Genomic DNA, 17519 nt, shown 5'->3' with positions numbered 1-17519 from the left:
AGACATATTTCTTGTTATAAATGGCTCCCAGGGTGTACTTGCTAATTTTGAAATCCCACATTATGATGAGGTAAAATTAATAGGAACGTAGCAAAGGAGAAATCCCATTTCTCCTCAAACATCTCCCACATTCATTTGTGGAGAGGCTACCTGTTGTATCTGATGGGCCTTTGCACACAGGTGCACATCAGAGGTGTATCCACAGGCCCACCTCACGGGTGCACCTCTCAGGTGTTCCTCAGGAGTGTCTTTCATGCACATTCATCACGAGAGCATCTCAGAGGTGTACTCATAGGTGTACCTCAGGCACACATCACGGGCATACCTCACAAGTACACCTCACGGGTGTACCCCAAAAGTATATTTCAGAAGTTTATCTCACAGGTGTAACCCTAACTGCATCAAGGATCCACCCCTTGAGGGCTGCTCAGGGGCCCCAGGCAGCATCAGTGGGTGTGTCAGGAAATGAGATGGGGGGTCAGGGGCCGATCCAGCCAATATGTGGTTCCTCAGTTATCCTGGGGCCCCACAGGAGAGGTGACTGGGCTATTTACACACGACCCCATGAGTCACAGGTCAAGGACTCCTCCAGGGACATTAACTCCTGATGCCTCAGGGCTCCCACACCTGCAAACACTGCAGGCTCAGGGGCAAGGAAACCGACAGGTACAGTGACACAGGAACCACAGTGTAGGTCTGGTGGGCACCCTGTGTAAAGGCGAGGGGTGGGGGGACACCCCAGGTGTCTGGCTATGGCACGACAGCGCCCCGAACTCCTCCACCAGCAACCTCCTCTGCTCCACACCCACACTGCAAGGAGCCCCCTCCGCCCCACCGACCCTGAGCACATTGTGCCTCTGAGCCCATGGCCATGTCGCTCCCACAGCTGTGACCCAGCCCTACGGCTACCAGACATAGGTGCCTCCCTCCCCGGCGGGCCTCCCCTGCCCCAGGGCCTGCCCCACCCAGTGCTTCATAGGCAGGTGAGCTTCCCACCTCTGCCCCATGCCCTCAGCCCTGCAGGGAAGGAGTCATCTGGCAGGAGTCAGGGAGCAGAAGCAGGGAGGGTGGTTGCAGCCGAGTGTGCCTCGGGGTGGAGTGAGCCAAGGATTTGGGAAGTGTCCCCCCAAAGACCCTGCTGCCCTGGACTGCTCAGCCAGATGGCTGCCTCATTGTCATGTCCCTCACATCAGGCATAATTTGGGCTGCAGCTCTGAGCGTCTGAAGACAATACGCTGGAAGGCTCTGGAAGCTGTCTGGGGACTGAATTCAGAGCAAGGTGACCCCCAACCCTGGCCTCAAATCCTTAAGCACCACAGCACCCCACCCACAGCACCTGCCTCGCTCTTCTCCCCCAGTCCCCAGGCAGAATTCACTATTTTTAGGAAAAGTGGGATGTTCAGAGCAGATCCCTGAAAGGAGTCTGCTGTGTGACTAAGCAGAGACAAGAGTGTCAGAGCACAAGGGCCTGTGCCCGGCGCTCGGCCAGCCGGGCCCATTATGGCCACAGCACAGCTGTGAGGCACCAGCCCAGAGCCCACAGGGAAAGACCCCCAGAACCAAGGCTTGTGCTGAGAAAACGTGTCTAGGCACAAGAAGTTCCCTGGCCCCGCGCTCACACATGTGCGCACACTCACACGTGTGTGCATATATGCACACTCATACATGCACGAACACACATCTTTATCAGCTGAATGCAGTAAAATTCAGAACTACACACGACCCCTGCAACCTGGTTAAAAGGCAATATGAGGAAACCTTCAGCCTTTCCCTCAGTCAAGGCCCCTGGTTTGTGATGCCTGGTCCTTGGCTTGGAGGGGCCTGAAGTCCTTCCAGCTATACTGTTCTTCTGCCTCTGTGGGTACAGTCATAGCTGCCACTGCCAAAGGTGAGCCCAGAACGCCAGGTGCCCACCTGGTCTCTGCTGAGTGATGTGCACAGCTGGAGTAGATGGAGTGATGTGCACACCATGGATGTAACTCTTACCCCAGCCCTCCAGCTGTCCGTGGGCATGCACACGCATGCAACACATGCACTTGTACACTCAGCCCACATGCACACACATGCACACATGTATATGCATGTGCAGCGTGCACACACATGATTGTGCACACACACGCATGCACTTGTACACTCGGCCCACATGCACACATGTATATGCACATGCAGCATGCACACACATGATCGTGCACGCACACATAAGTGCACACAGTCTCTTGAGAGAAGTGAAGGGCACTCCAGCAGCCAGAGAGTCAGACAGACATGGGCACGTCCTCCAGTTTTAATCCAAAGTTTTTGTCACACCATGGCCCATAGAGAAGCTAGCATCTGTATAACACCCAGGCAGGTGGTTAAGGAGAGAGGTGCCCAGCTGCTGTCTAGGAAGCCAGCCTGTTTGAAGCACATATGCTCAGGAACAATCTTGTCTATACAACATGGCAGTGCCCACAGTGTGGTTGTGGATTCTGTGTGAGGAGAGGGTCTAGCAGTATGAATAAAAGTGCCCAATAAGTAGGGATTGGGCCAAGGAAAAAGATGTGTGGTGGTGATTCACTAAGACAACCTCTAACTAAGGGTGCTAGCTCTTAACAGAGAAGCTCTGTTGTGCACTCAGGTGACCTATTGTTGCGTGCAAACCCCTCCCCTGCGAGGCCACCTCCTCACCATCAAAGAGAAGGGAAAGTCTATGCAAACCCCCCATCTTGTGGTCCCACTTCCACAATGAATGCTGGGCCACCTTCCTCCCCTCTTGTCGCTTCCCTCCATGAAGGTGGAGCCATGGAGCTACACTTGCTGACCTCGGCACCGTACAGGGGTCCCCCTCCCTGCTTAGGGCTGGGCAGCATCTCCACGAGGCAGTCCCCTACCTCCCCAGCACACTGGAGCCGAGGTCTGAGTGCCAGGAGATGTGGGGCTGCAATCCCCCAGGCAGAAAGGGTCACAGTGTTTGTGGGGTTGCCTGCCCTGGGGGATTAGGTGTAAGGACCTGCTCCACTGGCTGCCCAGGACCCCCCCCCCCACAAGCAGAAGCCCCTGAGCTGTGACCCAGCTGCCACCATTCCAGGGGGTCTGATTTTCCCAGGGGCAGGGGTGGAAAGTCCAAGATCTAAGCCAAGGGGGGCAGGCATGGGTGAGTCAGCTTGTGCCCTCCCAGGACTCGGTAATCGTCACTAAGAAAGGCTTTGCTGATGACAGTGTTTGCTGGGAGTCTGTGTGTGCTTGGGGACCGGCCGCGTCTCCCGGACAGGCAGTGGGACACCATGAGCCTCAGTGAGGAACAGGTGCAGCAGTTCCTCGACCAGAACCCCGGCTTCTCAGACGAGTACTTTGGGAAGAAGCTGAGCCCCGAGAATGTGGCTGGCGCCTGCGAGGATGGGCAGCTAGCAGCCTGCACCAGCTTCCGCGAGCTGTGCCAGGTGGAGGAGAGTGCAGCCTTGTTCGAGCTGGTGCAGGACATGCAGGAGAACGTGAACATGGAGCGGGTGGTCTTCAAGATCCTGCGACGCCTCTGCACCATCCTGCATGCTGACCGCTGCAGCCTCTTCATGTACCGCCAGCGCAATGGTGTGGCTGAGCTAGCCACGCGCCTCTTCAGTGTGCAGCCCAGCAGTGTCTTGGAAGACTGCCTGGTGCCCCCCGACTCTGAGATCGTCTTTCCGCTGGACATTGGGGTTGTGGGCCATGTGGCTCAGACCAAGAAGATGGTGAACATCAAAGACGTGACAGAGGTGGGCTCTGGGCCACAACCGGCAGGGTCGGTGAGGAGTCCCTACAGGTCCCATGGAATGGGTCAGCCTGCAGGACCTGTGGGGACCTCTGCTCTCAGGAAGGCAGCCTGGGGCAGGGGGGCAAGTGGGGTGGGCTGGGCCAGAGATTGTGGAAAGAAGGAAGCCAGACTTGAGGCAGCTGGGAGGGTGGTCTGGGCAGACCCTGCTGCCCCCTTGACCCACAGGTCCCTGGATGGAGGAGGGGGGAGGAAGGGGTCAGAGCAGGGGCTGGTCCAAAGACTCAGAAAGGAAGAGCCGGTGGGCCCCAGAGCCCAAAACCCACAACCCCATAGGAGATCATGCTGCTTCCTGGCACAGGCAAGGTTGCGGAATTGGGAGAAGCAACAGGGAGACCAGGGCTGGTCCAGGCTGGGCAGTGAGGATAGACAGCAGTGCGTGGAGCTGAGATTTGGCCGGGGAATGGGTGTGGAGCTAGTGCACTAGGAGTTCAGGAATCCTGGGGTGGAGACCAGGGTGGATGGGGCTAGGGGGATGGAGGCGCCTGTTGGATGCAGTGTGTGGGGGGGACAGAGGCCCCCAAGGTGAGCATGAGGGTGAGGGGCTCCAAGGAGAAGGAGCAGGGAGAGGCTGCTGGGGGCGAACAAGAGCCGCCGGCTTCTCCCCTCCTCGCCCGTCCCCACCTCTGAGACGGGGAAGCAGGACCTGGATCAGCCTCGTCCACTGTCTGTGAAGGAACCCAGAGGGGACTCTGCCACTGGGATGGGCTTCTCCCCAAACAGCCACTGGACCCTAGTCCCTGGAGACAAAGAGACACGTGCACATCCCCCCAGGCCCTCTGGGGCCAGGGAAGGAAGTGGTTGCAATCCTCTTAAATTTATCTGCTCTAGACAACCCTGGGTCCAGCGACCTGAATATAGTAATCTCTGGGATTAGCTTCATCTTCACTCCATTTTAAGAAATAGGTCACCCCATGTATCAGAGTATCAGGAGCCTGAACTACCCGGAACAGAAGGGGATCCGGCGGCAGGGATGTGCACTGAGGGGCTCTTGCTGCCCCTTCTCTTCCTGTGTCTAGCCCCCTCCGTTCTCCGAGACTGGGCTGGACCTCTCGCCTCCAGGGCTCTGTCCTCTGGTTCCCGCAACCCAAGCCTGTGCTGGGTGAGGGTCTGGTCCAGGTGGCATGGCTGTTCTAGGCCCTGTGCCCTTCCCTTCCCTGAGGCCTTGGCTTCTCGAGACCCTTCTACCTCCATCAGGACAACCCACTCTGATTTCTCCCCAGTGGGCAAAGGGCACATGTTGGCCTCAAGCCTCAGGGCTGTGCTGAGTCTTGTTGATCTCAGATGCAGTGGAACTGACAGCAGAGTCAAAATCAGCCAAAAAAACAAGTTTCCATTAAGTGCATCGTGAAGACCTAAGCATTGCCAGTGCCATGTTGTCTTCAGAGGGGAGACTGAGGCAGAGAGCCTTGCTCCATCTGAGACTCCAGCACCTTCCCCGCTCTATGAGAAAAGCATGGGAGGCTGTTTTGGGAGAGCGGTGTGTGCCTGGGGGACAGGGACCCCTCGCGGGCAGCAAGGAGGAAGACACCGTGGGGCTGCAACATCACCCCACCACCACTTTGCAGCTCTTAAGACCCCCGAGGGCCCATGGCAAGGCAGCTAGGCAGAAGCCACTGGAAGGCCGTGGAGGGGACATGGCTCAGCCATGGCCACCGAGCGGCTGAGCAGGACCAGACTCAGGTCCTGGCTCTGTGGTGGAGTCTGACCCCACTCCAAAGAGCTGTGGGCCCAGAAACAGCCCATCATGAGCGTCCTGCATGTTGCCAAGGCGTCCAGACCCCAGCTGTTGTAGGGTCAAAGGAGGCTGAATTGGCACTAGGGACACAGCTTTGTGGGGAAGCTCTGGGAGCCAGGCCAGCTCAGAAGAGGGTGGAGGGCAGCATTACCAGGCTGGCCCTGCAGAGCAAAGATGGGTCAGGAGGCGGGTGGGTGCTGTGGGTAACAATGATGAGGGTCTAGGCAGTAGAGGCAAGGTGGGGGCAATTTCGAACAGTCACAGGACCCCTAGACCTACTGAGGCTGAGGGGGGAGGGGGGTGCCAAGGTGACAGCAGGGTCCTTTCCATGGGGTGGTGGGTGGGTTCCAACCCCTGGAATGGGGAGCACGAGAGCGTGGATGTTTGGGAGTGAAGCTTAGGATGCAATGGGCCTGGGGTTGCTCCTGCTCTTACGCTGTGGTTACAGGGCTTCTGGGAGCCTGAGCGTCGTCCGCTGCCCTCAAGGTGGCTGGGGCTCTGAGCGAGGCTCTGGGACTGCAGGGTCTGATTCAGTAGAGAAGCCAGGTGGGAGCCTTGATATGGAGACAGTGGAGTAGAAGAGGCAGGCGGGGGGACGCGAACAGGCACAGGCTATAAGGGTGTGGAGTGCAGGTGACCCCAGCCCTTGGGTGACTCTGTTCCGAGAGCACAGCTCCTGGCCAGAGCCTGCTCTTGACCTGAGGCTCCCTTCAGCTTGCACCTAGTGTGTGGGAGACACACTGAGAGGCTAGAGCCACGGGCCACGGGGTGAGGGCCCCAGTGTGGCAGGAGCAAGCAGGGGTGTCTGGTATGGCGTGGGGCACCTGGGAGCAGGGCGCACTGTGCAGGACCCCAGGTGGGAGCAGGGGAGTGCAGCTGAAGGGCAGTAAGGAAGTCTGGGGCAGAGCCGAAGGCCTGCCTGGAGATGCGGCTGTGTGGCGGCAGAACCCCAGAGCAGCAAGCACTGGGAAGGTGACCAGAGAGAGCACAGACATGGAATGTGGAGACGTGGAAACAGCCCTGAGCTCATGCCTGTGCTCAGCCCTGGGGTGAGGCGGCGCTCCTGCCGCCTCCAGGGATCCCGTATTGATTTCCCTTTGACGCCAGGTGCCCTGTGGCCGCAGGGGACAGCCGCATCCCCATAATCAGGCCGGAGAGGCAGGGGACAGGTTGGCACCAGACACGTGCACCTCTTCACGAGAACATGGACTGCTCTCGTCCCCAGCAGGCTTCCTCCGACCTCCCGCTGGCCTGCACTGCCCAGGCAAGGGGAGGCTGGACAGTGGCCACAGCACGCTTGGGCTGCAAGGAGGCCGAGCCACAGAGAGGGCACAGGAAGTCACGTGGGGTCAGTCATGCCTCTGCCTGCCACAGGACCGACAGTCCTTGAGTAAACCCAAAAGAGCTCCTTTAACAACAAATAATAATAACAAAATGTAGGGAGAATTTACAGGGATTTCCTCGCTCAACCCAAGGTGAGCAGTGAGGAGAGGGGCACAGGGCCACCCCGATCTCCCCGGAGATCACACCGCGGCAGGTCCAACTCTGAGCTGTCCTCTGCAAAGGGTCACTTGGGCCTCGTGTAAACAAATGTCAGCACCCAGGAAGTAGGAGGCTGGACCTGGGGTCATATCCACCCTGAACAGCAGAGTGTTAGCCGCTTGGAGCGGCCTCGTCCTGGCAACACTCCATACCTGGGCCAAGACAAAGCTCAGCTGCCCTGTTCCCTGTAGAGACAGAACTTACGGGCCCCTCAACCAGCCCCCAGGCAAGGAGAGGCCCCAGGGAGCGACTCTAAGACCAGCAGGACCTGCCCTCGGGGCCACAAGTGGACTAATGCCTTATCGTACGGGCAACGGGCCCCATGGAGCAGACACTGGCTGGAGCATGGCCCCAGGAGACCCACAGAGGACCCTCCACCCTGACTCACACTCACCCTTTATTCAGCCGACAGACTTTTGGGGAGGAGCATGTGGGGGCTGTCCCGAGGGCAAGTGAAGGCAGGAGAGGGCAGCCTGAGCTAGGAGGGACTTATGGACAGGCAGGTGGGCGACTCCAGAGGTACCCAAGAAGCTGGTTTGGCCAGATGACAGCAGGTGTGGGAGGGCCCAGGCTTGCCACAGTCCAGGCCCTGTGAGGACCCAGCAGAGTCTGCGATCGAGGGCTGGGTTTAGTGGCTCCGAGCGGGGGGACAGAGGCTGGAGACACAAGGACAGACCATGGGCCATGTGCTCTTATGCTTCCCGGGCTCCTGATGTCCGGGGCAGGGCCACCTGGGGCTCAGCACTGGCCTGGGCGGTGGCCTCCGTGGAGCTTAGCTCTGCCCCCACTGGGTCAGGGGGAGACAGGGCTCCAGGTCTACAGACTGACGGCCTCTCTTTTCTCTCCTCTTTGCTGCCCAGTGTCCCCACTTCAGCTCCTTTGCTGATGAGCTGACGGACTACGTGACAAAGAACATTCTGGCCACACCCATCATGAACGGCAAAGATGTTGTGGCTGTCATCATGGCCGTGAACAAGCTCAACGGCCCATGTTTCACAAGTGAAGACGAAGATGTGAGTGTTGGGGGGCCTTCTGGGCGTGCACGCCTCTGTACGTGGGCCACCTCTGCCCCCCGGTCTATCCTGCACCTGGCGGGCGGTGCGTGCTCTCTTGAGGTCTATGTGTATACCTCTCCTCTGCTTAGTTCCATGAGCTCATCCCTGTGTCTCTTGCACACCTGTGTGTCTTCACATGTATAGGCCTGTGTGTGCTGACATCGGTGCTGGGCCCTGTTCCAGGCAGCTGCATGCCTTCCACCCTTGCATACCCGAGCACCTTCTGAAAACCGGGGTTTCTAACTACTGTTGCTATAATTCCTATTTCAGGTTTTCTTGAAGTACCTGAATTTTGGCACATTAAACCTGAAGATCTACCACTTGAGCTACCTTCACAACTGTGAGACCCGCCGCGGCCAGGTACCTGTCCCACCCCAGCCTCCCTGCCCTCCGAGACGTCCGAGCGTGTCCAGGCCCCTGTGCCGGTCTCTCTGGACAAAGACAAAGCTCGGCCTGGGCAGGTTTAGAGCCAGCAGCTGCTGGGGTTCCTGTGCTTTTTGTGGCTGTGGTGTGATGTTGTGAGGGTGCCCGCTGCAGGGACGCAGCATCAGGAAGCCATCGTGCAGCTGGGACCCCATGAGGGGTTGGGTCTCTCACCCATCTCGTCTGCCCACCCTGACTCCCCCCCAGCCCAGGTGGGTGTGAGCACCTGCAAATGCCACAGGCACCACCCTGCCTTCAAAGCGTCATCAAACTCTCTTCGGGAGGAGCTGGGGTGAATGATGAATGGACAATGGGGACAGAGTTTCTGCCACTGGGTGGCTGAGTCCCCTGGTATGTCCGGCCCCTAGCTGCACAGGATAACCATTGCTTACAGGGCTGGCATCTGCTTCCCCCCTCACCTCCCCGCTCAGCGAGGAGGGTGTGGGCCTGATGGGAGTAAGGTGGGGGCTTGTGTTTCGGGAATGGTACAGAGCTGTCGGGCACCTGAGGTAGGTGCCCTCTGTGTCCTCCTGCCTCAGTCTCCGGCCCGCTGGAGGGCACTAGAAGACAGTGAGCGGGCCCTGGGAGAGGGCAGAAAGTCCCTCTGGGCCCGGGGCCGGGAGAGCTGTATAAGATGTGGCCTTTGGGCTAAGCCTTAGAAGATGTGGCGTGTGACATAGTCACTCCCCGCCCTCCCCGCTTTCTGTTCCGTCTGCAAATGCTGTGTACATCCTGGTCACCTGCTGTAAACTTGCTTAAAGCGATGAGAGGTTCCTCTGCTCATCTCAGCATCTAGAAAGGCTATTTCGGTGCCCCCTCCTGACCCATGGGCTACAGAAGAAGCAGCCTGAGCAGGGGGTCTGGGATCCCCTGAGGTTATCTTTTGACCATAGGCCAGCCCCACTGGCTGGGGAAGAAACAAAAAAGCCTCTGAGAGAGATACCTCCCACAGGCCATGGCTGTGTGGCGGGGCAGGGGAGGGCCCCTGGGGGAGGGCAGGAGGGTACCCTGGGCAGAGGGAAGAACATGGCTTGAGGCCTTGGACAAAGTGATGGCACAGTGGGGGTTGGTCAGACAGGGCTCAGGGCCAACTGGGGACCAGTGAAGGGCTGTGAGGCCGGCCTGACACATGAGACTGGCTTCTAGAAAGGCCTCTAGGTGCACTGTCCTGTTTGGGGGGCGGTCACTGTGGGCCCTACACTGCAGGAATAGAGTTCTCCACTGGAGATGTCTCCTTTCACACTTTACCGATTTATATTATCATTTGTTACATCCATCTGGAGTCACGGGTGTTCAGGTTATAACCCTGGTCAACTTGATTGATTTTGTCGTTCAGTCTCTTCTGACTGTAGCCACTGGGAGCCCCTCAGTGGGCTCCCCTGCCGTTTGACATAACCCATCAACTCAACACTCTGGGTGTTTTCTGGGTGTTGGGTTCGCGGATGGGTAAGTTTGCTGGTTTACGGCGGGGGGTGGGGGCAGGTTGCACATTCCGTGCCTTCTGGCACAACCAGACGCTCCAGACTCATTTGTGTATTTCCTGTCTGGCCCTGGAATCAGAAGTCCCTCAAGGATCTCCGCTGCTTTAATTGGGGAACGGTCCTAGAAACAGCGATCTGGGCACTGGGTGTGCTCTCGGCCACTGGGGTGTCAGAGCAAGGGAAGGCCGGTGCACCTGCTAGCCTGCGCGTGTGCACCTGCTAGCCTGCGCGTGTGCACCTGCTAGCCTGCGCATGTGCACCTGCTAGCCTGCGCATGTGCACCTGCTAGCCTGCGCATGTGCACACACATCTGCAAATAGCTCTACGTGTACACGAATCCGTGTTAAGTTAAACTTGAGTTCCAGCTGGTGTCTCCACATGGATCATTCTGGCTTCCCGCGCTTTGCTGGGATGCAAGTTTCCACTACAACAGTGAGATACCTGGCTCCCATCATCCACCACTCATTTACTTAACTGTTCAATTCCAGTGTATGTGCACAGCAAGAACAGAATTGTTAACCCGTTCCCCATGGGAAGGCAGTGTTTACGAGCAGCTTCTTTTGTCTTTAGTCTTACAGACTGCTCATTTCCCAAAATACTTCAATCAGCACCTTTCCTCCGCCTCCTTCGGTGAGGTGGTTTCAAGTGTTACAGTTTGATTCTCTTGTCAGAATCTGCATTCTTTCGTGGAATCCCCCAACTCGCTAAATGACTGTTTTATTGGCACACATTAAGGTTCATCGTTTGTGCTATAAATTTCCGTAAGCCCAACAAATGTATCACAACAGGTAACACTACTACAGTATCATACAGAATAATTTCCCTGCCCTAAAAATTCCCTGTGCTCCAGGTGTTCATCCCTCCCTCCCCACCTCCACCAACGGCTGGCAACCACTGATCTTTTTGCTGTCTCCACAGTTTTCCCTTTTCCAGAATGTCATAGATTTAGAACCATGCAGTGTGTAACTTTTTCAGATTGGCTTCTTTCCCTTAGTAAAATGCATTTAAGATGCCTCCATTCCTTTTTACGGCTTGATAGCTCAATTCTTTTTAGTGCTGAATAATATTCCATTGTCTGGGTGGACCACATTCACCTATGAAAGGACATCTTGATTGCTTCCAGTTTGGGGCACTTATGAATAAAATTGCTAGAAACATTTGTGTGCAGGTTTGTGTATATGTATAAGTTTTCAGTTCAGTTGAGTATAGACCAAGGAGTGCAATTGCTGGATAATATGGTATAATTGTGTTTAACTTTCTGAGAAACTGCCAAAAAGCAACTGTGTCATTTTGCCTTCCCATCAACAATGAATGAGAATTCCTATGGCTCTGCATCCTCAACAGTTTTTGTCAGTGACTTGGATTTTATTCATTCTAATAGATGTATCTCATTTTTGTTTTAATTTACAATTCCCTAATGACAAATACTATTGAGCATCTTTTCATATACCTATCTGCCATCCATATATCTTATTCTTTGGTGAGGTGTCTGTTCAGATCTTTGCCCATTTTTAAATTAGTTTTCTGTTTTCTTATTGCTTTAAGTTTTTGTAAATTTTGGATACAAGTCCTTTATCAGATGTGTGTTTTGCAAATATTCTCTCCAAGGGTATAGCTCGTTTCCTCATTCTCTTAACAGTGTATTTGGAAAAACAGAAGTTTTAAATTTTATTTTATTTTATTTGAAGATTTTATTTATTTATTTGACAGAGGGAGAGAGAGCCAGAGAGGGAACACAAGCAGGGGGAGTGGGAGAAGGAGAAGCAGGCTCCCCACTGAGCAGGGAGCCCGATGCGGGACTCGATCCCAGGACCCTGGGATCATGACCTGAGCCGAAGGCAGACGCTTAACCGACTGAGTGACCCAGGCGCCCCAGAAGTTTTAAATTTTAATAAAGTCCAACTTATTAATTTTTCCTTCATGAAGTGTAGTTAGGTATTAGATCTTAAAACTCATTACTATGTCCATCAGTATGTGGATGAATGGATAAAGTCACGGATTATTATTCAGCCATAAAAAAGAATGGAATCTTGCCACTTGCAACAGCATGGATGGAGCTAGGCAGTATAATGCTAAACAAAATCAGTCAGAGAAATACAAATACCATATGATCTCACTCATGTGGAATTTAAGAAAGAAAATAAACAAGCAAAGGGGAAAAACCAAGAAACAGACTCTTAACTATAGAGAAAAAAGTGACAGTTCCCAAGGTGGGGGGTAGGTGAAATAGGTGATGGGGACTAAGGAGGGCGCTTGTCTTGATGAGCTTCGGTGTTGTTTGGAAGTGTTGAATCACTGTATTGTACACCTGAAACTAATACAGCACTGTGTGTTCACTAACTGGAATTAAAATAACAACTTTTTTTTAAAAAACCTCCTCACCAAACTCAGGGTCACCCTATTTTCTTCTATGTCATCTTCTAAGAGTTTTATAGTTTTGTGTTTTATAGTTAGGTCTATGAGTTAATATTTATGAAAGCTGTAGGGTTTGGATCTAGATACACTTGTTTGCATGTAGATATCAAATTGTGCAAAACTATCCTTTCTCCATTGAATTGCCTTTGTTCCTTCATCAAACTGCAGTTGTGTGGGTCTATTTCTGGGTTCTCTATTCTGTTTTATTGCTCTATGCACCTATTTTTCCACTAATACCATGGAGTCTTGATCATTTTAGCTTTATAGTCTTGAAATCAGAAATATCAATTCTCCAACTTTTTTGTCTACAGTATTATGCTGGCTATTGCATATGGGGGAGGGGCCTTTCCATATAAACGTTATTTTTTAATTTTTTTAAAGATTTTATTTATTTATTCATGAGGGACAGAGGGACAGAGAGAGAGGCAGAGGCAGAGGAGAAGCAGGTTCCCTGCAGAGCAGGGAACCCAACATAGGGCTCCATCCCAGGCCCCTGGGATCATGACCTGAGCCAAAGGCAGACATTTAACGACTGAGCCACCCAGGCGTCCCTCCATATAAACTTTAAATCAGTTTGTCCATATCCACAAAATAGCTTGCTGGTATTTTAATTGGGACTGCATTTGTTAATTTGTACCTAAGTATTTCATTTTTATGCTAATATAAGTGATTTTGTGTTCTTAATTTCAAGTTCCAGTTATGTATTGCTGATACAAGGAAAAGTGACTGACTTTCGTATATTAACCTTGTATCCTGTGACCTTAAAACAATCACTTATTAGTTCCAGGAAGGTTTTTTAAATTGATTCCTTGGTATTTTCACATAGACAATCATGTCATCTGCAGACTAAGACAGTTTTATTCCTTCCTTCCCAATCTATATACGTAGTATTTCTTTTTTTTATCATCGCACTTGCTAGGACGTCCAGTACAATGTTGAATATGAGTGGGGAGAGGGGGCATCCTTGCCAAATTCCCAATATTAGGAGGGAAACATCTAGTTTCTCACCATTAAGTCTGATGCTTGCTAAAGGGTTTTGTAGCATTTTCATCTAGCCAAGGAAGCTTCTTTCTATTTGGCATACAGTTTTTATTCTGAATGAGAGTTGGATTTTTGTCAAATACTTTTTTTCCATCAATTGATATGAAGGTATTATTTTTTCTTCTTTAGCCTGTTAATGTGGTAGATTATATTAATTGATTTTCAAATGTTGAGCCAGCCTTGTATACCTGGGATAGATCCCACTTACTATTTTTATACTTCATTGGATTGGTTTGCTAATATTTTATTAAGAATTTTTGCATCTATGTTCATAAGAGAATTTGGTCTATAGTTTTTCTTTCTTGTGATATCTTTTTTTAAAGATTTTATTTATTCATTTAAAAGACTGAGAGAACAAGAGAGGGAGAGAGCACAAACAGGGGGAGAGGCAGAGGGAGAGGGAGAAGCAGACTCCCCACTTAGCTGGGAGCCTGATGTGGGGCTTGATCCTGGGACCTGGAGATCATGACCCAAGCGGAAGGCAGATGCTTAACCATCTGAGCCACCCAGGTGCCCCTCTTGTGATGTCTTTATCTGGTTTTGGTATTAGGTAATGTTGGCCTCATAGAATGGGTTAAGAAGTGTTCCCTTTGCTTCTATTTTTTTTAAAGAGATTGTAGTGAATTAAGCAAATTTCTTCCCTATGTTTGGTAGAAAATTCATCAATGAATTCATCAAGGACTGGTGCTTTCTTTTTTGAAGATTATTAATTATTATTCCAATATCTTTAATACGTATAGTTCTGTTCAGATTATTCTATTTCGCCTTATAAGAGTGTTGATAGTTTGTGTCTTTCAAAGCATTGAAAACTTCATTTTATCTAAGTTGTTACATTTTGGGGCTTAGTGTTGTTCTTAATGTTTTTTTTTTTCCTTCTGCTTGCTTTAGGCTTACATTGATTTTTCAGGTTTCCTAAAATTAGATTATTGATTTTGGATCTTGTTTCTCCTCTATTATGTCCATTTAATGTTGTAAACATCCCTCTAAGGACCACTTTCACTGCATCCCACAAATTTTAATAAGCTGTATTTTTGTTCTCATTTAGTTCAAACTCTTTACAAATTTCTTTGGAGACTTCTTCTGTGACCCATGTATTATTTAGAAGAGTTCTGTCTCATATATTTTGGAATTTTCTAGCTACTTTCTATTTAATTTCTGATTCCTAGTTTAATTCTGCTGTAGTATGATAATACATTCCTTATGATTTTTATTCCATATTTGTTAAGATGTGTTTTACAGACCAGAATATGGTCCATTTTGGTGAGTGCTCCATGTGATCTTGAAAGAACGTATATTCTGCTGTTGTTTGATGGGGTGTTCTGTTGATGTCCGTTATCTCCAGTGCTGTTTAGTTCAATTCTTCTTACTGATTTTCTGCCTGCAGTTTCTATCAATTACTGAAAGAAGAGTACTGGAGTTAACCAACTAGTGAGTTTATCTATTGCTCCCTCAAGTTTTATCAGTTTTTGCTTCATGTAATTTGATGCTCTGTACTTAGGTCCATACACATTAAGGAAGTTATCTCCTTGGAGAAATGACCCCCTGTATCATTATGTACTGTCCCTTTTTACCCCTGATCATTTTCCTTCTTCTGAAGTCTGCTTTGTCTACAACTGACACAGCCACACTGCAGCTTTCTTTTGATCGGTGTTAGCATGGTATATATTTCTCCCTCTCTTTACTTTTTTCCTAGTTATTTTTATTGTGGCAAAAGACACATAACATAAAATTTACTATCTTAACCATTTTTAAGTCTACAGTTCAATGGTATTAAGTACATTCATAATGTGTAACCATCACTACCATCCATCTCCAGAACTCTTTACATAGTCCCAAACTAAAACTCTATCCCCATTAAATACTAACTCCCCCGTCCCCGGTCCCCAGCCCCTGGCACCCATTGTTCTACTTTCTGCCTCTATGATTCTGACTACTCTAAGTACCTTATATAAATGGGATCATACGGTATTTGTCTTTTTGTGACTGGTTTGTTTCATTTACTATAAAGTCCTCGAGGTTCATCCATTTTGTAGCTGGTGTCCAAATTTCTTTCTTTTTAAGACTGAATAATATTCCATCATCTGGATAGACCACATTTTGCTATCCTTTTATCAATCAATGGACACTTAGGTTGCTTCCACATTTTAACTATTGTGAATAACACTGTTATGAATATGAGTGCACAAACATCTCTTTGAGACCCTGCTTTTGGTTCTTTTGAGTACCTACCCAGATGTGGAATTGCTGGGTCATAAGGTAGTTCTATTTTTAATTTTTGAGGAAATTTCATACTGTTCTCCACAGTGGCTGCACCATTTTCCATTTTCACCAACAGTACACAGGGTTCCAACTTCTCCACATCCTCTCCAACACCTGATATTTTCTGTGTGTTTTTATAGTAGCCATACTAATGGGTATGAGGTGGTTCTTTATTGTAGTTCTGGTTTGCATTGCCCTAAGATTAATAATATTGGTCATCCTTTCATGTGAATATTGGTCATCTCTGTATCTTCTTTGGAATGTCTAAGTCCTTTGCCCATTTTTTAACCTGGTTATTTGGTTTTTTGTTGTTGAGTTTTAGGAATTCTTTACATATTCTGCATATTCACCTCTTATGAGATATATGATTTACAAATATTTTCTCCCATTCTGTGGGTTATCCTTTTACCTTTGATGCACAGAAGTTCTTAATTTTCGGGGCGCCTGGGTGGCTCAGTCGGTTAAGCGACTACCTTCAGCTCGGGTCATGATCCCAGGGTCCTGGGATCGAGCCCCGCATTGGGCTCCCCACTTGGCGGGGGGGGCCTGCTTCTCCCTCCCCCACTTGTGTTCCCTCTCTCTCTCTCTCTCTCTCTGTCAATTAAATAAATAAAATCTCTAAAAAAAGAAGTTTTTAATTTTCAGAAAGTCCAATTTCTTTATTTTTTTCTTTTGTTGACTGTGCCTTTGCTGCCCTATTCGAGAAATCATTTCCAACCCAGTGTCAAGAAGCTTTTGTCCTATGTTTTGTTTTAAGAGTTTTCTAGTTATAGGTCCTATATTTCACTCATTTTTAGTTAATTTTTGCAAATGATGTGAGGTAAGGATCCACCTTAATTCTTTTGCATGGGGATATCTGGTTTTCCCAACACCATTTGTTCAAAAACTATCTTTTCCCCCACTGAATGATCTTGGCAATCTTGTTGAAATCATTTGACCATTTATGTGTGGGTTTATTTTTGGACTCTCTATTCTATTCCATTGATCTATATGTCTGTCTGTATGCCAGTATCACACTGTTTTGATTAAGGTAGATTTGTAGCCTGTCTTGACTTAGGGAGTCTGGGTCCCCCTCTTCGTTCTTCTTTCCCAAGACTGGCTATTCAGGGCCCTTGAGATTCCATATGCATTTTAGGTTTTTTTTTTTTTCTGCAAAAACATCATTTAGATTTTGATAGAGATTACATTGAATTTCTAGATCACTTTGGGTGTTCTGATATTGTAACAATATTAAGTCTTCCAATTCATGACTAAGGCATGTCTTTCTATTTATTTATGTCTTCTTTAATTTATTTCAGCAATGTTTTGTAGCTTTTGTTGTTACAATAATGCTAACTTTTACAATTGCCCATGTATTTACCTTTATTGAAATCTTTATTTCTTCATACATCTTTGAGTCCCTTTCTTGTGTCCATCATTTCAACTGCAGTACTTCCCTTTAACATTTCTTGCAGGGCAGGTCTGCCTAGTGGTGACAAATGCCCTCAGCTTCTGTTTACCTGGGAATGTCTTAATTTCTCTCTCAATTTTGAAGGACAGCTTGCCAGATATAGGATTCTTGGTTGACAGCCTTTTTTTTTTTAATGTTAGCACTTGATTATGTCAACCCATTGTCTTCAAAGCTCCAAACAAAATTCCTGATGAGAAATCTGCAGACAGCCTTAGCGAGGATCCCTTGTATGCGACAAGTCACCTTTCTCGCTGTTTTCAAGATTCTCTTCGTCTTGGCTTTCGACAGTTTGATTATAATGTGTCTTAGTGTAGGTGTTTTTAGTTCATCT

General features: G+C 49.8%; 1 protein-coding gene across 2 annotated transcripts in view; it reads left to right on the top strand.

The window, feature by feature from the left end:
- Positions 1–3188: 3188 nt before the first annotated feature.
- PDE6B (phosphodiesterase 6B) overlaps positions 3189–17519 on the top strand; it is a 34737-nt gene continuing 20406 nt past the window's right edge. The window contains exons 1-3 of one of the 2 annotated variants that reach the window (XM_088020888.1): positions 3189–3728; positions 7925–8077; positions 8390–8479. In XM_088020888.1, the coding sequence (XP_087877014.1) occupies positions 3189–3728; positions 7925–8077; positions 8390–8479 (783 nt within the window). The remainder of the gene's footprint in view (positions 3729–7924; positions 8078–8389; positions 8480–17519) is intronic. The other variant, XM_088020889.1, reaches the window with a different exon arrangement.

The sequence above is a fragment of the Eumetopias jubatus genome, unplaced genomic scaffold, assembly GCF_037043125.1.
Source record: "Eumetopias jubatus isolate StellerSeaLion01/CBP00866 unplaced genomic scaffold, mEumJub1_p1.0 scaffold_2, whole genome shotgun sequence".
Classification (NCBI taxonomy): Eukaryota; Metazoa; Chordata; class Mammalia; order Carnivora; family Otariidae; genus Eumetopias; species Eumetopias jubatus.
This window is presented reverse-complemented; position numbering and strand designations above follow the sequence as displayed.